The sequence below is a fragment of the Heterocephalus glaber genome, unplaced genomic scaffold (genome assembly GCF_053883595.1).
Source record: "Heterocephalus glaber isolate CG9 unplaced genomic scaffold, H.glaber_assembly_v1.0 deba00001479, whole genome shotgun sequence".
Classification (NCBI taxonomy): Eukaryota; Metazoa; Chordata; class Mammalia; order Rodentia; family Bathyergidae; genus Heterocephalus; species Heterocephalus glaber.
This window is the reverse complement of record NW_028258316.1, coordinates 6,612,021-6,629,016: the sequence shown is the minus strand read 5'-3', so window position 1 is coordinate 6,629,016 and position 16,996 is coordinate 6,612,021. Positions and strand designations below refer to the sequence as shown.

The 16,996-nt window shown below is 56.2% G+C and overlaps 1 protein-coding gene across 9 annotated transcripts in view; it reads left to right on the top strand.

Annotated features, from left to right (window-relative positions):
- Dnm1 (dynamin 1) overlaps positions 1-16,906 on the top strand; it is a 40,498-nt gene extending 23,592 nt beyond the window's left edge. For 2 of the 9 annotated variants that reach the window (XM_013073593.3, XM_087183117.1), the window contains exons 11-22: positions 178-264; positions 2,382-2,452; positions 2,607-2,658; positions 2,871-2,882; positions 4,622-4,735; positions 8,169-8,278; positions 9,186-9,297; positions 9,720-9,731; positions 10,001-10,171; positions 11,882-12,123; positions 12,476-12,691; positions 15,700-16,906. In XM_013073593.3, coding sequence (XP_012929047.1) covers positions 178-264; positions 2,382-2,452; positions 2,607-2,658; positions 2,871-2,882; positions 4,622-4,735; positions 8,169-8,278; positions 9,186-9,297; positions 9,720-9,731; positions 10,001-10,171; positions 11,882-12,123; positions 12,476-12,691; positions 15,700-15,769 — 1,269 coding nt within the window. In that variant the 3' untranslated portion in view covers positions 15,770-16,906. Of the gene's footprint in view, positions 1-177; positions 265-2,381; positions 2,453-2,606; positions 2,659-2,870; positions 2,883-4,621; positions 4,736-8,168; positions 8,279-9,185; positions 9,298-9,719; positions 9,732-10,000; positions 10,172-11,881; positions 12,124-12,475; positions 12,692-14,227; positions 14,230-14,819; positions 14,857-15,696 lie in introns of all 9 variants that reach the window. The other 7 variants (XM_021261955.2, XM_021261957.2, XM_013073594.3 and 4 more) reach the window with 5 other exon arrangements.
- The last annotated feature ends 90 nt before the right edge of the window (positions 16,907-16,996 follow it).

Here is a 16,996-nt window from a genome sequence, read left to right as displayed (position 1 = left end):
TTAGAGGAATGGGTTGGCCAAGACCTGGTGCCATCCACTTCCTGGGAGCCTAGGGCCCTCTTCCAGCCTGGCAGGCCTTCTGTGTGCACCTCCCGCAGCCCTGGACCCTGGGACTCGGGTGGGCCGGGTGCCCCCTGCCTGTGCCCCCTGCGTACGTGGCACTCTCTCCCCGCCCAGCTCCAGCAGTACCCTCGGCTGCGCGAGGAGATGGAGCGCATCGTCACCACCCACATCCGGGAGCGCGAGGGCCGCACCAAGGAGCAGGTGAGCCGCCTCCCCTCCTGCCCCTGTGACACGCCATTCTGTCTGTCTGTCTGTCTGTCTGTGTTTTCAGATAGGTTCTCTGTATGTAGTTCAGATTGGCCTTGAACTCACTTTGTAGCTCAGGATCACACGAGTGAGCCGCAAACACCTGGCCTCCTTCCTTTTTGTCTCCATGGTCTCGGCCTTTCTCTTTCCCTTCATGCTGACTCTTTGCTGTTCTCTCTTTTTTCTGATGGTAAAATACACATACCAAAATCTACCACTTTAGACATTTCCAAGTGTACAGTTGAGTGGTATTGAGTGCGTTCCAGCTGTGGCTCAGCCATCACCACCATCCGTCCACAGACCTCTTTTCATCTCATCTGGGTTTTAGTGTGTGCCGGAATCTTCTTCCTTTTTAACATGTGAATAATATTCCATTGAACATACGTACCACATTTTACTTATTCACTTGAGTTGTTTCAATCTTCTGTAAAGATAGATGCACAAATATCTGTTCAAGTCCTTCCTGTCTATGATTTTTTTTTGGTACTGAGGATATTTCTGATTTTTTTTTATCTATACCTGGAAGTGAAACAGCTGGTTCATGATCTATGTTTTTTCTTTTTCTTCTTTTTTTTTCCCTAGTACTACAGATTGAACCCAGGGCCACTCTTTTATGAGCTACATCCCAACCCTTTTTATAGTTTATTTTGAGACAAGATCTTGCTAGGTGGACCAGGCTGGTCTTGAATTGAGAATTCTCCTGCCTCAGCCTCCCAAGTGCTGGATTATATGCATGCACCACCATGCCCAGCTGGAGTCTACCTTTCTCTTAAAAAACCACAGTTCTTATGATCTCTCACAATACTTGTAACACTTAACCTCTGTTCAGTGCCTATGACTGCCCCATCTCTTCAGTCTTTACCGGTCTGGTGGGAATCCAGGCTCAATGAGGACAGATCCAAGCTCACAGGAAGTAGCAGGGGTTAAGGCTGATCCAGCAGGCTGCTTCCAGGAAATTCCTCTCATCAGGATTCAAAGAGTCAAAAACGAGTCCCTGCACACTAATAACTTGTGGGGGTGAGGCTGTCTGCCATACCAGAACCTAAAATTCCTTATTCTTTTGAACAGCTGCAGAGTGCTTCATTGTTTAGAGTACTATAATCTATTTCACCTTCTGATGGTTTGTTCTTCTTTTTTTTTTTTCTATTGTAAATCATACTACAGCTGGGTGCAGTAGCATGGACCTGTGGTCCTACCTACTGGGAAGGCTGAAGCAGGATTGCTTGAAACTAGGAATCTGAGGCCAGCCCGGGCAATGTAACAAGACCCTGACTCAAAACAAAACAAAACCTTATGCTACCTTGAATACTCTGGTACCTATATCTTTGTTTATTTCATGAGTTATCCGTGAGATACAATCTTAGAAGGGGGTATGTGCATTTGAATGTTGTTAAATGTTGCCAAATTGCCCTCCCCAGCATGATGATAATTATGCTTCTGGGGCTGGTGGTGTCGCAGAGGTAGAGCACTTGCCTGGCATATATGCAAGGTCCTGGGTTCAATCCGCAGCATGGAAAAAAAGATTATACTTCTGAGCCAGGCATGGTGGCACACACCTATAATCCCAGCACTCAAGAGGCTGAAGCAGGAGGATCACTGAGAGTTCAAGGCCAGCCTGGGCTACAGAGTGAGTTCAAGGCCAGCCTGGAATACATAGGAAGAGGAGACCCTGTCTCAAAAATCAGACAAAAGATAATACTTCTACCAAGAGTGTACGAGACAGTCCATCTCCCTGTACTTGTGCCCAGACTGATCATTACCAATGCTTATTATTGTTCAGTAGATTTTAAAAGGATTTCATTGTTTTAATTTCTGTTTCTTTATTCATGAGGGTGAGCGGTTTTGACAAATCCTTCTAGGTTGCATGGGTTTCTTCTCTGGATCACCCATCCATTCTTCACCTGTTGTAACTGTGTTCCTTCTGTCTTTCACTGACTGGTGGCAGGGGTGTTTATTTATTAAGGGCACTAACCTTCCGTATATGCGGCAAGTGTTTTTCTCCCAGCCGGCCATGCATTTTTAAACTCTGTGGTGTCTTTTCCACTTACACGCTGACCTGGGCGCCCTCGAAGGTCATGCTTCTCATTGATATTGAGCTGGCTTACATGAACACCAACCATGAAGACTTCATAGGCTTTGCCAAGTGAGTGCTTCCCGGGCAGCGGAGGGAACCCTCGGGTGCAGGTGCGACTGTGTGTGTCGAGTGCAGGGCTACCAGGTTAACCCAGAGCACCAGGCACTGGGGCCGGACCTCTGGAGAGGAGAGCCCTTGAGACTCCTCCCCTCTGTCCCATTAGTGCTCAGCAGAGGAGTAACCAGATGAACAAGAAGAAGGCTTCCGGGAACCAGGTGAGTGCGCCCCAGCGCCCCAGCCCGAGGGATGGAGGGTGCCAGACAGACGGACGCGGCCAAGCTCTGAGAACCCCCTCCCCCAAGGGCAAGGGTCCCATGGGGGCCAGGGAGCCTGTCATCTGCCAGCCACAAGCCTCCCACTCTGCCTCAGTAACCCTCTCTCCTCTCTCCCGATGCTTCTCGTGGTTGCTATGGTTACCTCTTTGCAGGATGAGATTCTGGTGAGTATCAGGACTGGGGCTCTGGGCTTGTGCAGTGAGGGGGAGGAAGGGGTCCTTTGGTAGTCGGGGGCCACAGAGGGCAAGAGGTCACCTTTTGGCTTGAACCACTTGCACACGCCAGTGCATGAGCCTTCCACGCCCGCTCAGGCCAGAGCAAGGCCTGACCACACGCACAGTTCCATCTGCCCATCCAGCCACATGTGTGAGCCTGGCTTCTGCTCCAAGCAGAGCTAGACTGTGTGGAGGTGGCCTGGCACTAGGCATAAACATCTCCATAAACATAAACATCTGCTGATGGATGGCTGGGTGAACGGATGGGTGAATGGCTATGTGAGAGACATTTTTAGGAAGCTGACAGCTCCTCCACCAGAGAGTTGAACAAAAAGATGAGTGCAAAGTCAAGACAAGCCCCTCTCCACCTGGCTTCCTGCTCTCTGTCCTTCAGATGCCTGCAGAAACCTTCCCACATCAAAAGCCCTGCTCCACCCCAGTTGTACACAGGAGCCCTAGGCCTCAGCGCTACCCATGAGTTCCAGACACTATAGTTGCCTCACAGGAAGCTATGCATTTGTGAGATGTTTCCCTCCCGGACTCCAAAGGGGAGGCTGGGCCTGATGAAGCATGAAATGAGGGATGCGAATAACGTCACGGGAAGCTCGGCTGAGACCTGGGCCTCAGGCAGGGCCCTGCTGAGGTCCCCAGAGCCCCAGGCAGAGTGGAAGTCACCATGCTGGAAGGACTAGGAAGAAGGGGGCCTGGATAGTCCACATGCTCAGCCTCTTTGCTCTGCCTTCCTGGGCCTGGGTCGAAGATTCTAGAACCACACCAGTGTAGCACTCACCTGTTTGTGTCAGCACTGACTGTCTGCAAGGAGCTAGGGTATAAACAGGACAGTTTATGACTCCAGCTGGATGTGGTGGCGCAAGCCTATAATTCCAGCACTCAGGTTGAGGCAGAAGGATCACCATGAGTTCGAGGCCAGCCTAGGGTACATAGTGAGCTCAAGAGCAGCCTAAACTACACAGCAAGACCCTGTCTCAAAAAAAAAAAAAAAAAAAAAAGAGGGCCGGGGATTTAGCTCAGTGGTTTCATCTCCTGCTGCGCAAGTGTAAGGACCCAAGTTCGATCCCCAGTACCAAAAAAGAAAAAATACACATATACAGAGGTATTTTAAAATTGGGGTCATTTTTATATAGAAGAAAACCTAAGAGAGTGATCAAAGATTATTACTACAAGGAACGTGATTTACACTGGGGCCTTCCTGGGAATAGAAACTCTGAGCTGATACCCACAGAATGATTTAGGTATTTGCCAGGTGAAAAGGAAGAAGTGCCTTCTAGCATGTGCAAAGTCCCTGAGGTCAGAAACAAGTCTTAGACTAGCTTAGACCTTCAACTTAAAACATACTTGGGGTTGTCTTGCCCAGTCAGCTATAAAACTCTGCAAACTTCAAGCAAGCAGAGCTCACTTACGTGCTAAAAGGGGAGCTCATCCAGAACCGAAGTCACCAGTCCCTTGCTCAGACAGAAGGTCTTCACCCTGAGCTGCGCTCTGCCTTCCCCTGCCGTCCTCTCTGGTCCCTTGGGGGTCAAGCCAGGCAGGTCTGGCCCCCACCCTCCCTGACCAGCCAGGCCTCCAGCATTGGGGGAAGGGTGGGCTTTGGATGCCTCTGTTTGCCCACCCTTCTCCACGGGGAAGCCCAGGCCCCACGTACTGAACTCCTGCGCCCCCTCCCCCAGGTCATCCGGAAGGGCTGGCTGACCATCAACAACATTGGCATCATGAAGGGGGGCTCCAAGGAGTACTGGTTTGTGCTCACCGCTGAGAACCTGTCCTGGTATAAGGATGACGAGGTGAGTGGAGGGGCCACTGGTTATCACAGGGTTGGGCTGGTGGCCTGGGGTGGACCGGATCAGGATACGGGAGACCTGTGGGTGAAGGTGGGGCGCAGGGACCAGCAGCTTGCTGTGTCGGGGCTCTGGAGGAGGTACTCTGTCCTCCACATTGGCAGGAGAGGGTGGCCCGGCAGAACCGGGGACGTGGGGCTGAGCACCCTGGAGAAGGTGGGCAGAGGCGCTGGGTGCCCCTCCCTGCCCGAAGCCCAGTGGCCCTTCCTGTTTTCTTGCTCCAGGGCGTGCCGCCTCCTCTGTGGCCCCCACAGGCCATGACACACACAAATCCAGCTGCCAGACACCCGGTTAACCCCTGCACCCCAGTCCCCTAGGTCCCTTCCTCCAGGGGAGCTGTGCAGGGTGCCCCTAGGCCAAGGGGCAAGGGGTGATGGTGCCCTGCAGGGCCACCCCCTAAAACACCTCCCCGACGGCCAGGGTACCCAGAAGCCGCTGCCACCTCCTTCCCCTGCTGCTGGTCTCCTTTAAGAGTGAGTCTGTTTGGCTTCCACATCTGGATTCCAGAGGTGACCAGAGAGAGCGGGAGGTTTGGGGGTTGTGCTAATGAACTCCAGCTGGCCAAACCGTGGGGGAAGGGACCCTCTTCTTCCTGAGGGGCTGTTGGAGATAGGGTGCCCTCAGAGGGGAAGCGGGGCTTCGATGGGGTGATTTTGCTCTCCGTGCCTCCTTCTTGGTCCCTGTCTCCTCCAAGCCTGCCCTGGGCAGGGTCCCCACCTCCCTACCTTGAGTTGGACCCTCTGCTGTCACCAGCAGGGGCGCCAAGCCATGTGGACCTCATTACCCCAACCCTGGCCTCTTCCCCAGCCTGGGGGCCCCTGAAAGAGATGAAGTGGCGTGGGATCCGGGTAGGGGGTTGGCTTCCGGCTCTGTCACCCTGGCAGGCGCCATAGACACCCTCGTGGGTCTGGGGCTCCTATATCGGGGCTCTTTACACAGGGCCGGGGGATGGTGTGACCTGGGGCTAAGGGCCCCTGGGGAGGGCGAGCATAACTGAGGGGTCCCCTGTCCTCATCCCCTAGGGTGTGGGTCTTTTTTGAGCCCTGTGTGTGCCTTTGAGCTTTGGTGTGTGTGAAAACTGGCTGCGTTGTGTATGTGGGGCTGCATGTGCACTCGTGTAACTTGTATGTGTTGTGCCGGGTGCTTCGTAGGTGAAGGTGTTGGGGTGGAAGCACTAGGATGAGTGTGTATGCTGCAGTGCGACTCCTGGTGTGCATGCAATGCCTGAGTGTGAGGGCAACGGGTGGGGAGGGGGCTCGGGAGGGAGGCTCTGAGTGTGGGGTATTGGAGAATTCAGGTCTGTGTTGGGGTGGGGTGGGGGAGGGGCCGGTTCCATTGTGAGGCTGTGTGTCTGGGTGTGTGTGCGCGTGTGTGCATGCACTTGTGATGTGCGTGTGTGCCTGAGGTGTGGATGTGAGCTTTAAAATCTGGGTGTGCAGATAAATGTGCCCGAGCTCCGGTGGGGTGAATGTCAAGGTGCGTGGGTGGGGTGTCAGTGGATTTTGGCACTAAGACCACTGAGGACCTGGAGGTGCTGGGCTTGAGGACGGGAGTCTGGCCTCCCGGTCCATCCAGCTGCCTGCTCTCTGGTCTTCAGGGTGAGGCAGGCCCCCAGGCAGACAGACCCACACCCCCAGCTCCCCAGGACCCCGTCTTCTCTGTCTCTCTGTCTTCCTCCCCCGCCCACCCACCGGCACCACTACCCCAGCAGGGTGGTACCCCCAGCCCTCTGCACCTTCTTCCCACCCACCCTGTGCCCCCCAACCCCCGGGCCCCAATTCCATGCTCCGGATCTGGGATGGCAGGCGGGGATCAGTCCAGCTCTCCAGCGGCGGCGCCGAGGGTCTAACCCAGCCCAGCCTAACCAATGTGCAGACTACTGTACAATTTGGGAGTCCTGAACAGATAGTCTAAACACTGGGTAGACGGAGTGGAGGTGTCCTCAGGTCTATCCCGGCAGCAGTGTCTGTCCATCCATCCAGTGGGAGCTTCGACCCCTTCCCCTGGATATCCAAGGCCCCCCAGTCCCAGCCTGTGTCCTCCCAGCCCGGCTAGCCTCGGTCCCTCTCTGCTGCGACTCCCCTTCTGCCTCCTTTGACGTGGCAGGGGTGAGCGCGGGAGCTGGGCTGGGAGGAGGGGCCTGGGGAGGGGGCCGGCGGCAGGAAGGGAGGGCTGGCCAAGGAGGCCGCTCCCACCTAGTGTCCAACCCGAAGCGAAGCGCAGGCAGCAGCGGCGGCGACGGCGGCAGGGCCTCCCTCAAATGGTTCCAGATGTTGTCTGGCCGTGTGTGCAACTTCCTCCTCTCCTCCCCCAGCCGTCCTCTGGGGCTCCGGGCCACCCGCCTGGCATAAAGAGGGCTTTATGTGGCTGCATGGGCCAGGAGGGTGTGGGGGGCAGAGAGGGTGGGGAGGATGACGCCAAGATGGAGGAGTGAGGTCCCCCAACCCAGCCCCCGACCCAAGATCCTGGACTAGTCTTGTGCCTGAGCCCTTTGAGCCCCATAGATGCCATCCCTCCAACATAGGTCCAGGCAAGTAGGATGCAATCAGCAGAACCCCATTGTGGGGTACCTACTGCTTCCCAAGATCCCTCAAGCCCTCCCCCGGGACACAGCAGCAGACAGCCACATCTGTTCCCAGACACACATAGCCCCTTCCACACAGCTCTAGATAAAGCCTCTTGTACACGCGGATCGCAGGTGTCCCCATGGAACAGGTTCCATGGGATACCCACGCAACACCAGGTGTGCACAGTTGCCACACACACCCACGTAGTGCACAGACCCCCACAGGATGCACAAACATGGTCACACTGACTCCTGATCGTGTAGGACACCTCCCCACACACACACGTGCACACACATGCATGGTGATGTGTTTGGGCGTGCCCATGCTCAGACAAGCACACAACTAAACATGTGCACACCCAACCACACGCGTGAATGTCCGCCGCACGCACACACAAACTGCAGGCCTGTGCCGTGTGTCTGGTCGCTACCACATGGGTGGCCAGGGGACTGGGCTGGCAGCCCCCCTTCCTTGGGTCTGCAGTCCGGAAATGAAGTCAGGGGCGGCCAGGCCAGGCTGACAGCAGTTCCCTGAGCAATCGGTCCCTCCTGGGCCACCTGGCCCGCCTCCAGATCTTCTTAAGGTTGGAGGTGGGAACCTCCTAAGCCCTCACCAGCTCCTTGGGCACTGTCGGATATGTAAGGTGCATGGGGCTGGCTCGAAAGCCCCAAGGCCAGGGTGTCCAGCCCAGCCAGGGCCCCTTGACCAGGCCTTATCCGGCTGGTGTCCAGGCACCCTCCAGCACAAAGTGCTCTTAGGGATCGAGGCGTGGCGGTGCCAGCCTTCCCCATGGCTCCTGTCTCTGCCCGCAGGAGAAAGAGAAGAAATACATGCTGTCTGTGGACAACCTGAAGCTGCGCGACGTGGAGAAGGGCTTCATGTCGAGCAAGCACATCTTCGCCCTCTTCAACACGGAGCAGAGGTGCTTGCCCCAGACCCCCCCACTGGGAGAAGCGGGGCACACAGTCCGTGCATCAGGAGAGGCACCTGGCCCAGGGCTCATAGCGAGCCATTCACTTAACAGACACCCACTAAGTTTCTACTTGACATGGTGTTAGATCACTGCCCTCCCCTTCCACTCCCTCCTCCCTTCCTTCCCTCCTTCTATTCTCTTTCCTTCTTCCTTCCTTCTTCCTCCCCTTCTTCCCTCTCTCCTCTCTCCCTTTCACAGCCACTTGTCAGTGCCTGGTATGCATGAGACCTTCCGCCAGGCACTGGAGACAAATAAGAGACCTGGTTGACCCTGTCCCCCTGTGCCCACGACTCCAGCGGCAGGACTGGGCCTCTCACCTCCCTGTCCCAGCCCCTTCTCTCTCCTACTGAGGGGGTCCTTAGAAAGCCAGAGTCAGGGCTGATGGAGGTCTTATGGGTGTCCGTTTTATGGGGACTCAGTCCCTTTCTAAGCATTTTACTGCTCATTGAAGCCTCCCAGTGACCATAGGAGACAGGAGCTATTGTTGTTGTTGTTGTTGTTGTTGTTGTTGTTTTGGTTTTTGGAAATCAGGTCTCCCTGTGCAGTCCAGGTTGGCCTTGAACTCACTATGTAGCCCAGGCTGGCCCCAAACTCTTGGCAGTCCTCCTGCCTCCGCCTCTTGAGTGCTGGGATTGCAAGCATGCGCCACCCCACCCAATTTGGAACTGTTATTAACCTATCTTCCAGATGAGGAAACTGAGGCCTGGAGAGGAGAGTGGCCTTTCCCAGGGTCCCAAGGTTAGGAAACAAGAAGACTGGGGCTGGACCTGATAGCACCAAAGTCCAGGCCTTCCCTTAACCCCTGAGGAGACCAATACTTCGCCCACCTTCCCTCCCCACCCACCCTGTCTTGCAGGAATGTCTACAAGGATTATCGGCAGCTGGAACTGGCCTGCGAGACACAGGAGGAGGTGGACAGCTGGAAGGCCTCCTTCCTGCGGGCTGGCGTATACCCTGAGCGTGTTGGGGTGAGTGGCAGGGTGGGGAGGGGAAGGCACCACCCTCAGTCATGCCACGATTCCGAGCACTGCCATGGCCGGCAGAGAGCTGGCATCCCCCCTACCCCCTACCCGCACTGGGTGGGGTCAGCGTGAACCCCCGGTCTCCCACCCTCTGCAGCAACAGTTTTATGGGGCCCCTTACCTGCCCCATAAGCACTTCAGCACCCCTGTTGGATGATGGCCGTTTCCAGCTGCTTCACTCTTTCTCCCCTTTCACTGGGAAGTGCAGAGTTACCTCAGAGTTGGGGTGCAGAGTCCAGGTGCACTCAGTCCCTCCCCTTTTCCTCTCTGTGTCTCTGTTTCTGCGCCCCTGGTGGCGGTGGTGGTGGCACTGATGGTGGCGGCAATGCTGCTGTGCTGGCCTCTGTGGCTCCGTGTGGACCTCCCAGGACAAGGAGAAAGTGAGTGTGCCCACCCTTGCCTCCTGCCAGCTGCCTCCAGCCTGGCACCAGCTCTGGCCTTGTCTTCAAGCAAGGGAGCTTGAAGATGTCCTTTTTAATGTCTGCATTGAGAAACTGAGGCAGTTTCTAGGCACTAGAGTCAGAGCCAAGACAAGGGCTACTGAGAGGAGTCTGGGGTCCTGGGAGGTACAGGGTGGGCAGACTGAGGTCCTCGGGATGCTCAGAGCCTGGGCCTGGCCACACTGATGCCCTTCTGTCCCCAATGGCAGGCCAGTGAGACGGAGGAGAACGGCTCTGACAGCTTCATGCACTCCATGGACCCTCAGCTGGAGCGGCAGGTGGAGACCATCCGGAACCTGGTGGACTCGTACATGGCCATTGTCAACAAGACTGTGCGGGACCTCATGCCGAAGACCATCATGCACCTCATGATCAACAACGTGCGTGCTTCGCCGGGGGCCAGGGTGGCGGGAGGTGGGGGGTGCTGTGGAACCAAGCCCAGGAGACACTGAGCAGCCCAACACAGCCAGGCCTAGGAGGGAGTCCAGGTCCAGACCGGAGCTGCCTGGGAGAAAAGGAATGTGGCCTTCATCTGTAATTTTACATTTTATAATAGCCATGGTGGAAGAAATGCAAGGGCTGATGAAACACTACAATGAGTGCTTAAATTTTAAAAAATTTGTTGGTGTGATAGCTCACGACTGTAATCCCAGATCTCAGGAGCCTGAGGCAGGAGGATAGCCGCAAGTTCCAGGCCAGCCAGGGCTATGTAGGGAATTCAAGGCCAGCCTAAACTACATAGGGAGACCCTGTCTCAAAAAAAAAAAAAAAAAAAGGCTGGAGATTTAGCTCAGTGGTTTCGCCGCTGCTGGGCAAGCACAAGGACCCGAGTTCAATCCCCAGTACCAAAAAGAAAAAAAAAAATGGCACAAATGATGAATACATGTGTTTGGAACAAGGGGGAGTATTTTGGGAAGGATTAATGGCAATGTGTCATTGACTGTAATAGTTTTTAAAAATTAAACATTCACTGTAGTTTTTTATCACACCTTGTGAAAAGATAGCTGAATATGTACTTTAGTGGTAGAGTTTGCAGTTAGCATGCCCAAGGCCCTGGGTTCTGGGTGTGATCCCCAACACTACAATAAAAAAAAAAGACTTAATTTTAATAATGTATATTTTAAGCCCAGAATACCCAAAAATTATTTTTCAGCATCTAGAAAACATTAACATATTTTACATGCCTTTTTTCATACTAAGTTTTCCAAGTCCAATTCAGACATAGTTTCCATTGGAAATATAAATTTAGATTTCATGAAATTTACAGTTGAAGCCAGGCATGGTGGTGCACACCTTTAATCCCACCACTTGGGAGGCTGAGGCAGGAGGTCTCCTCAAGTTTGAGGCCAACCTGGACTACATAGTGAGTTCAAGGCCAGTCTGAACTACACAGTGATACCTTATCTCAAAAAGAAAGAAAGAAAGAAAAAAAAATTAACAATTGAGGATTAAATGCAAATAAAGTGTGTGGCACATGGCAGATGGTCATTACATATTTGACCAAGAAGTAAATGAGACAGAAGCATTGAGTTAATACTCTGCAGCCTCCATGAATATTCCAAAGCCTGGCCAAGTAAACTTCTGGATATTTTAACCTAAATCTAATGTCAGCTATGGTGGCGCAGGTGTGTGATCCCAGCACTCAGGAGGCTGAGCCAAGAGGATCACAGCTAGTTTGAAGACAGCCTGAACTATGTAGCAAGACCCTGTCTCGGAAAAAAAACAAAAACAAAACACCACCCCTGCAAACAGAGACGTTTCACCCAATCCAGACACACATTTTCAGCGGTTTCTCTCTTCCTCAAGGGCTCAGAACATTTTAAACTATCAGCTTCCTTCCAAAGCTGAGTAGGCAGGTGTCCTGGTAGCATACTAGGTTCTGAGCCACCGTGGCCTGGACCGGGTGACTTTTCCTCTCTGGATGTCAGTGTCGCCCAACGGAGAAAGGAGCCTGGGGGTAGTCTTCGAGGTCAGGCGCAAAGTCTCATCTAAACCCAGGCCAGTGCAGGGTCCAGCACGGCCTGATGGGGTGGGCAGCGGGCCCAGGCACCAGGTCGCAGCCCCATCTCCTCTTTGCCCACTGTCCGCAGACCAAGGAGTTCATCTTCTCGGAGTTGCTGGCCAACCTGTACTCGTGCGGGGACCAGAACACGCTGATGGAGGAGTCTGCCGAGCAGGCGCAGCGGCGCGACGAGATGCTGCGCATGTACCACGCGCTGAAGGAGGCTCTCAGCATCATCGGCGACATCAACACGACCACCGTCAGCACGCCCATGCCCCCGCCCGTGGACGACTCCTGGCTGCAGGTGCAGAGCGTACCGGCCGGACGCAGGTACCAGGGCCGGTCCCCACGGCCCCAAAGCCCCCCAGCCCGGGGCCCGAGGGAGGAGGGCCGGGACCGGGCAGTGGCGCGCCCGCGTCACCGGGATGGCTCCCACCTGGAGCGAGGGGCGGAGCTTAGAACGGGGCGGGGCTTGTCGCTGGGCGGGGCTTGCCGTGGAGCGCTGGCTGCGGGGAGCGAGCTGGAACGTTGGAGGCGGGGCTTAGGCTCCGGGGATCACCTAGTGGCGGGTGGGGCGGGGGCTTGCTGCATGGGCGGGGCCGGCACTGGGCTGGGGGCGGGGCCTCCCACCGGCGCGGAGCCACTCATCTGGTTCTTGTTCCCGGCTCTCTGTCGCCCGCAGATCGCCCACGTCCAGCCCCACGCCGCAGCGCCGAGCCCCCGCCGTCCCCCCAGCCCGGCCCGGGTCGCGGGGCCCTGCTCCTGGGCCTCCGCCTGCTGGATCCGCCCTGGGGGGGGCGCCCCCCGTGCCCTCCAGGCCGGGGGCTTCCCCTGACCCCTTCGGTCCCCCTCCCCAGGTGCCCTCGCGCCCCAACCGTGCCCCGCCTGGGGTGCCCAGGTGAGTAGGGGCTGAGAGGCCACCGGGCGGGCAAGGCCGGGAGGGAGGTGGAGTCGGATCTGGAGCCCCGGCCCAGCGGGCAGAGCCGGCGCTCCCCTTCCCGGCGGAGCCGAGGCCGCAGGGAGCCTGACCCAGGGAGCGCTGAGTCCCCAAGGCGGTCGTTTCTGGGCAGGAGGCTGTGCGCTCGTCCCACCTGCCCTTTTCTTCTCAGCATTTGCATGGCGCTTCCCTCTTTTTTCACTCCTGGCCTCCCACATGTTGAGTTTCTCCTTTCCCCTTCTGTTTCCTCTCTCATTCTGTCCTCAACTCCTCTTCGAGCCCCTGGCAGCCTACCTCAGGTCTAGCGGTCTGGTCTGAGCCCAGATCCTCTCTGGACGTGTGGTACTCATTCAGTTTCATCCAGGGCTGCCTGATGCCCCCATTCCATAGCCCGGACTCGAGCTGTCCAAGGGGTGTCCAGCCTCTGGCCCATAGGAACAGAGGCCAGGCTATGACTGTGTGAGCAGCAAGGTGTGTGAGGTGCGTGTGGGCGTGCACACAGGTGTGAGTGTGAGCGTGGCACCCAGGCACGGGACAGCACAGGGAGCAGATGAAGAAGGGCCTGGGAGGCATTGCATCCTGGTGGCTTTTCTGTCCCCTTGCCTCTGGCCCTGCCTGGTCTGGACCAGTTGGGGTAGGGTGGGGCCAGGCAGGAGTGAGTGAAGACGTCCAGAGAAAAGGGATACTATGTCTTCTCCTGGCATCCCCCCCACACACACACACACACACACACACACACACACACACACACTGCTGGAAATCTAACCCAGGGCCTCAATCACACAAGGCAAACACCCTGTTACTGAGCTGTCTCCCAGCCCTAGCTTTGCCCTCTTGAGCCATGGACTTTCGAGGAAGTTCACTCCCATATCTAACTCAGTCTGCCTGGCTTCGACAGGCCCCATTCCCTGCGGAAGAGCACATTAGATCAAGAGCATCACTTATGTTTCCAGGTTGCTGGAAGGTAGGGCTGGGCATCTAGCTACCTTAAAACAGATGAAGTGTCACTGGGACGTGCCCTATGAGGACCTGATGGGCAGCGTGGTAATGGGCAGGAACACTGGACTGGACATCCTGCCCCTTTAAGCTAAACGTTTTCCCTCCAGAGCCTCAGTTTCCTTCCACCTGCCAAATGATAACCTTCTGCCTTTCTCCCACGGTTGGTGTGGGGACCAAGGGACACGGTGGTTACAGGGATGCCACATTAATGGCAGGTGTGGCTATGCAAGCACTTTGCTAACTGCCAACGTGGGTTCAGACTCTTCTGGGTGCGTGCTGAGCTGTGATACATGAGAACTATGATTTGGTACCTGCTCTGACTCCAGTCTCACTAACACTCGGTAAACATCTGGCAAGTGGAGTCTTGGTCCTGCTGGGGGCATGAGAGCAGCCCGGAAGAGAGCAATTCTTTAAGACAGCCTGACTTCAGTGGGATCCGAGCATGATGGAAATAAGGCTCGGGTGGTACAGAATGGGAGGACATTCCATAGGCAGCAGCAGTGTGGGCAAAGGTTGGGGCAGAATGTCTGGGTGAAGTGCTGGCCAGGCAGAGAGTATGGATAGAGTGAGGAAGAGATCTGTGTGTGGGTGGGCAGGTTGGAAAACCTCACAAGAGGCTGACTTGTTGGATTCAAAGCTGTAGGCAATAGGGAGCCATTGAAGGCTCTTTGGCAGAGAAATGACAACCAGACCCCTAGAAAGCAAGCCCAGTCCCTTATGGAATAGTGTGGTGGCCCTCTGAGCACACCAGGCACAAGTGTGCAGGGAGCTGGTGCAAATGCCTTCTGTGTGTGGGCAAGCTTCCGTGTTGTGACAGCCCACGCGTGTGCTTCCATGTACCAAGTGGCTGCATGCCCCAGATCTGTGCTGCACGCGCCGGCCGGCGAGGGTGCTGGGCACAAGGAGGTGGGTGGGAGGTGTATGCGTGTTGTTCATGGGCATGTGTGTTAGCGTGTGCATGCAGGGCCATGGGGCCACACCGCATGTGTGTGCACGCCTGGGCGTGTGTGTGTGTGTGTGTCCCCCACCCCCAGGCCTGCCCCACTCGTGTGCGTGTGAACTGCCCTGTTGATTTCGTGCTGTCTTTCAGAATCACTATCAGTGACCCCTGAGGAGTGTCAGCCACGGTAGGTACATGCTCTCAGCCTGCTGCATGAACCGTGTGTCTGCCCCACTGCACCAGCTCCACACTGCGGGGCACACCTGGGGACCAAGAGCCAGGCCCTCCTCTCCCTTCTGCAGCTCCAGGCACCCTCTTCCTTTCTTTCCTCTATCAGCTGGCTCTGTCACCTCCTTCTCAGCGAGACTCAGGACTCAGCGCCACTGCCCATGGCCTCATGGCTGAGACAAGGGCTCTTGGGACAGGCTCCCTGCCTGAACTGGCAGGCGGGGTGCTCTCTGGAGCCGCCAGAAAGGCCAGAGAGCTCATGGCGTGTGATGTAGGGGCTGGGAGTTTGAAGGGGTATGTGTGTGACTGGGCTCTGTGTTAACTAGCAGCCTGGAACCTCAGCTGGGATGCCACACCCCATCCCCAGTCTGAGCCCTGCTGCTGAGGCTGAACATCCAGCTCCCAGCCCCAAGCTCTGGGAACAAAGTCCTCCACCAGGCAGGGGTGACAATCAGGCAGCGATTGAGCGGAGGCTCTTGTTGGTTGATGATTTCTGGAAGCCCGAGGGTCCCATACACACCATCAGCCCACAGTATTCCTCACAGTCAAAGCAGGGACACGCAGGCCCTTCCCCACCTCCTTGGCTTGTCACACCAGGTGAGGCACCGCATGGGCTCCTGCAACTCGTCTTCTTGTTCCTAGGGGTGACTGTGCTTTTTAGCCAAGGGTACAACAGGGTCTGCTGACCTGAGCCTGTCAGCTTCTGGAGTTCCACCTAGCCAGGACACGGAATTCACCCAGGGACCCCACGTGCCACTCCTCCCCAGCCACTGACTCTCGCTCTTCTGCTTTTCCCCAGCAGGAAGGGCCCGGCCTCGCCTACGAGACCTGCAGCGCCCCGACCAGCTGAGGGTCCCCTCTTAGACCTATAAGTCTGGTCCCTGGCATCAGCTGCTGCCCTTTCAGCCTCCCCAGGGTTCCCTCCGAGGACTCCTGAGCTTTCTGACTCCCTGAGGGGCCTCCAGGACTCTCCAGCCACCCCTTTTAGATTTGCCCTCCTGGCTCCAGCCGTCTTCTTCTTCTAGCCTGCCGGCTGTTGTGTGGGACTCCCCGAGATTAGGGGTGGCTCTGGGCCAGTGGGATGGAAGACAGGGTGACCCGAGAAGAGGGAGGCCTGCCACGTGTCTGGAACTGGGTGCACTGCCTGGTGATGTGTGAGGCTGCGCGTGTGGCAGGGGACACCCCAGCCTTTGCCCGGATTACCCGGGAGCTCCGGCCCACCGCCTCCAGCAACCCGTTCCCATCCTCCTTCCCTTTCCCATCTGTCCGTCCGCCTCGTCTCTTTCCAGAAACCTCACCATGCCCACACTGCGTCATCCCCTCCTGCCGCTGCTGGGCCATGGCTGCCTTGCCTTACCAGCTCTCTCCTTCCTTCTCTCTCCCGGTTTCTCTCTTGGCCTTCTCTCCAACTGCCAGCCGATCGGGTCAGGCAAGTCCATCCCGTCCTGAGAGTCCCAGGCCCCCCTTCGACCTCTAACCAGATCCCTCCTATTCCTCGGAGACCTCCCCAAAGCCTGCCTGGACGGCTGTTCTGTGACTTGACAGTGGCTCCCCGGCCCCAAAGCGTCCCCTTCATCTGTGACTTAGTCTGTTGTAGTGGTGAGCTGACACATCCAGGCGTGACAACGGTGAACTCTTGTGCCCCTGTGTGGTATATTGCTCCCGCCCTTATCTATAAATATCTATAAATACTCATATATATATATATATACATATATACATATATATGGCAAACAGCCTCGCCTCTAGTGTTGGGAATCAATCACCATGCTGTCCTTGTGGAGTCTTGTGGCCCAACTACAAGGGAACACTGTCACCGACACCCCCCTTCTGCAGTGAGCCTCCCTGCCCTGCTTGGCCTGTGGACAGCCAGCCCCCCGGCCATCCTTTCCGTAACCCCCCCACCCAAAGCATGGGGGCACTGCAATGGCAGCTGTGTGGTTCTCTGACCGCCACCAGTCCTGCTCTCTCTTGGCTGAGAATAAAACCTGTACCTGGACTATGGGAAACCTGTGTCCTCCTGGCTCGAGTTCGCTGCAGAGCACAGGGATGGGGCTGGAAGGAGGGTGGCGACTAGGAAAGCACCGAAAGTCGGCCTT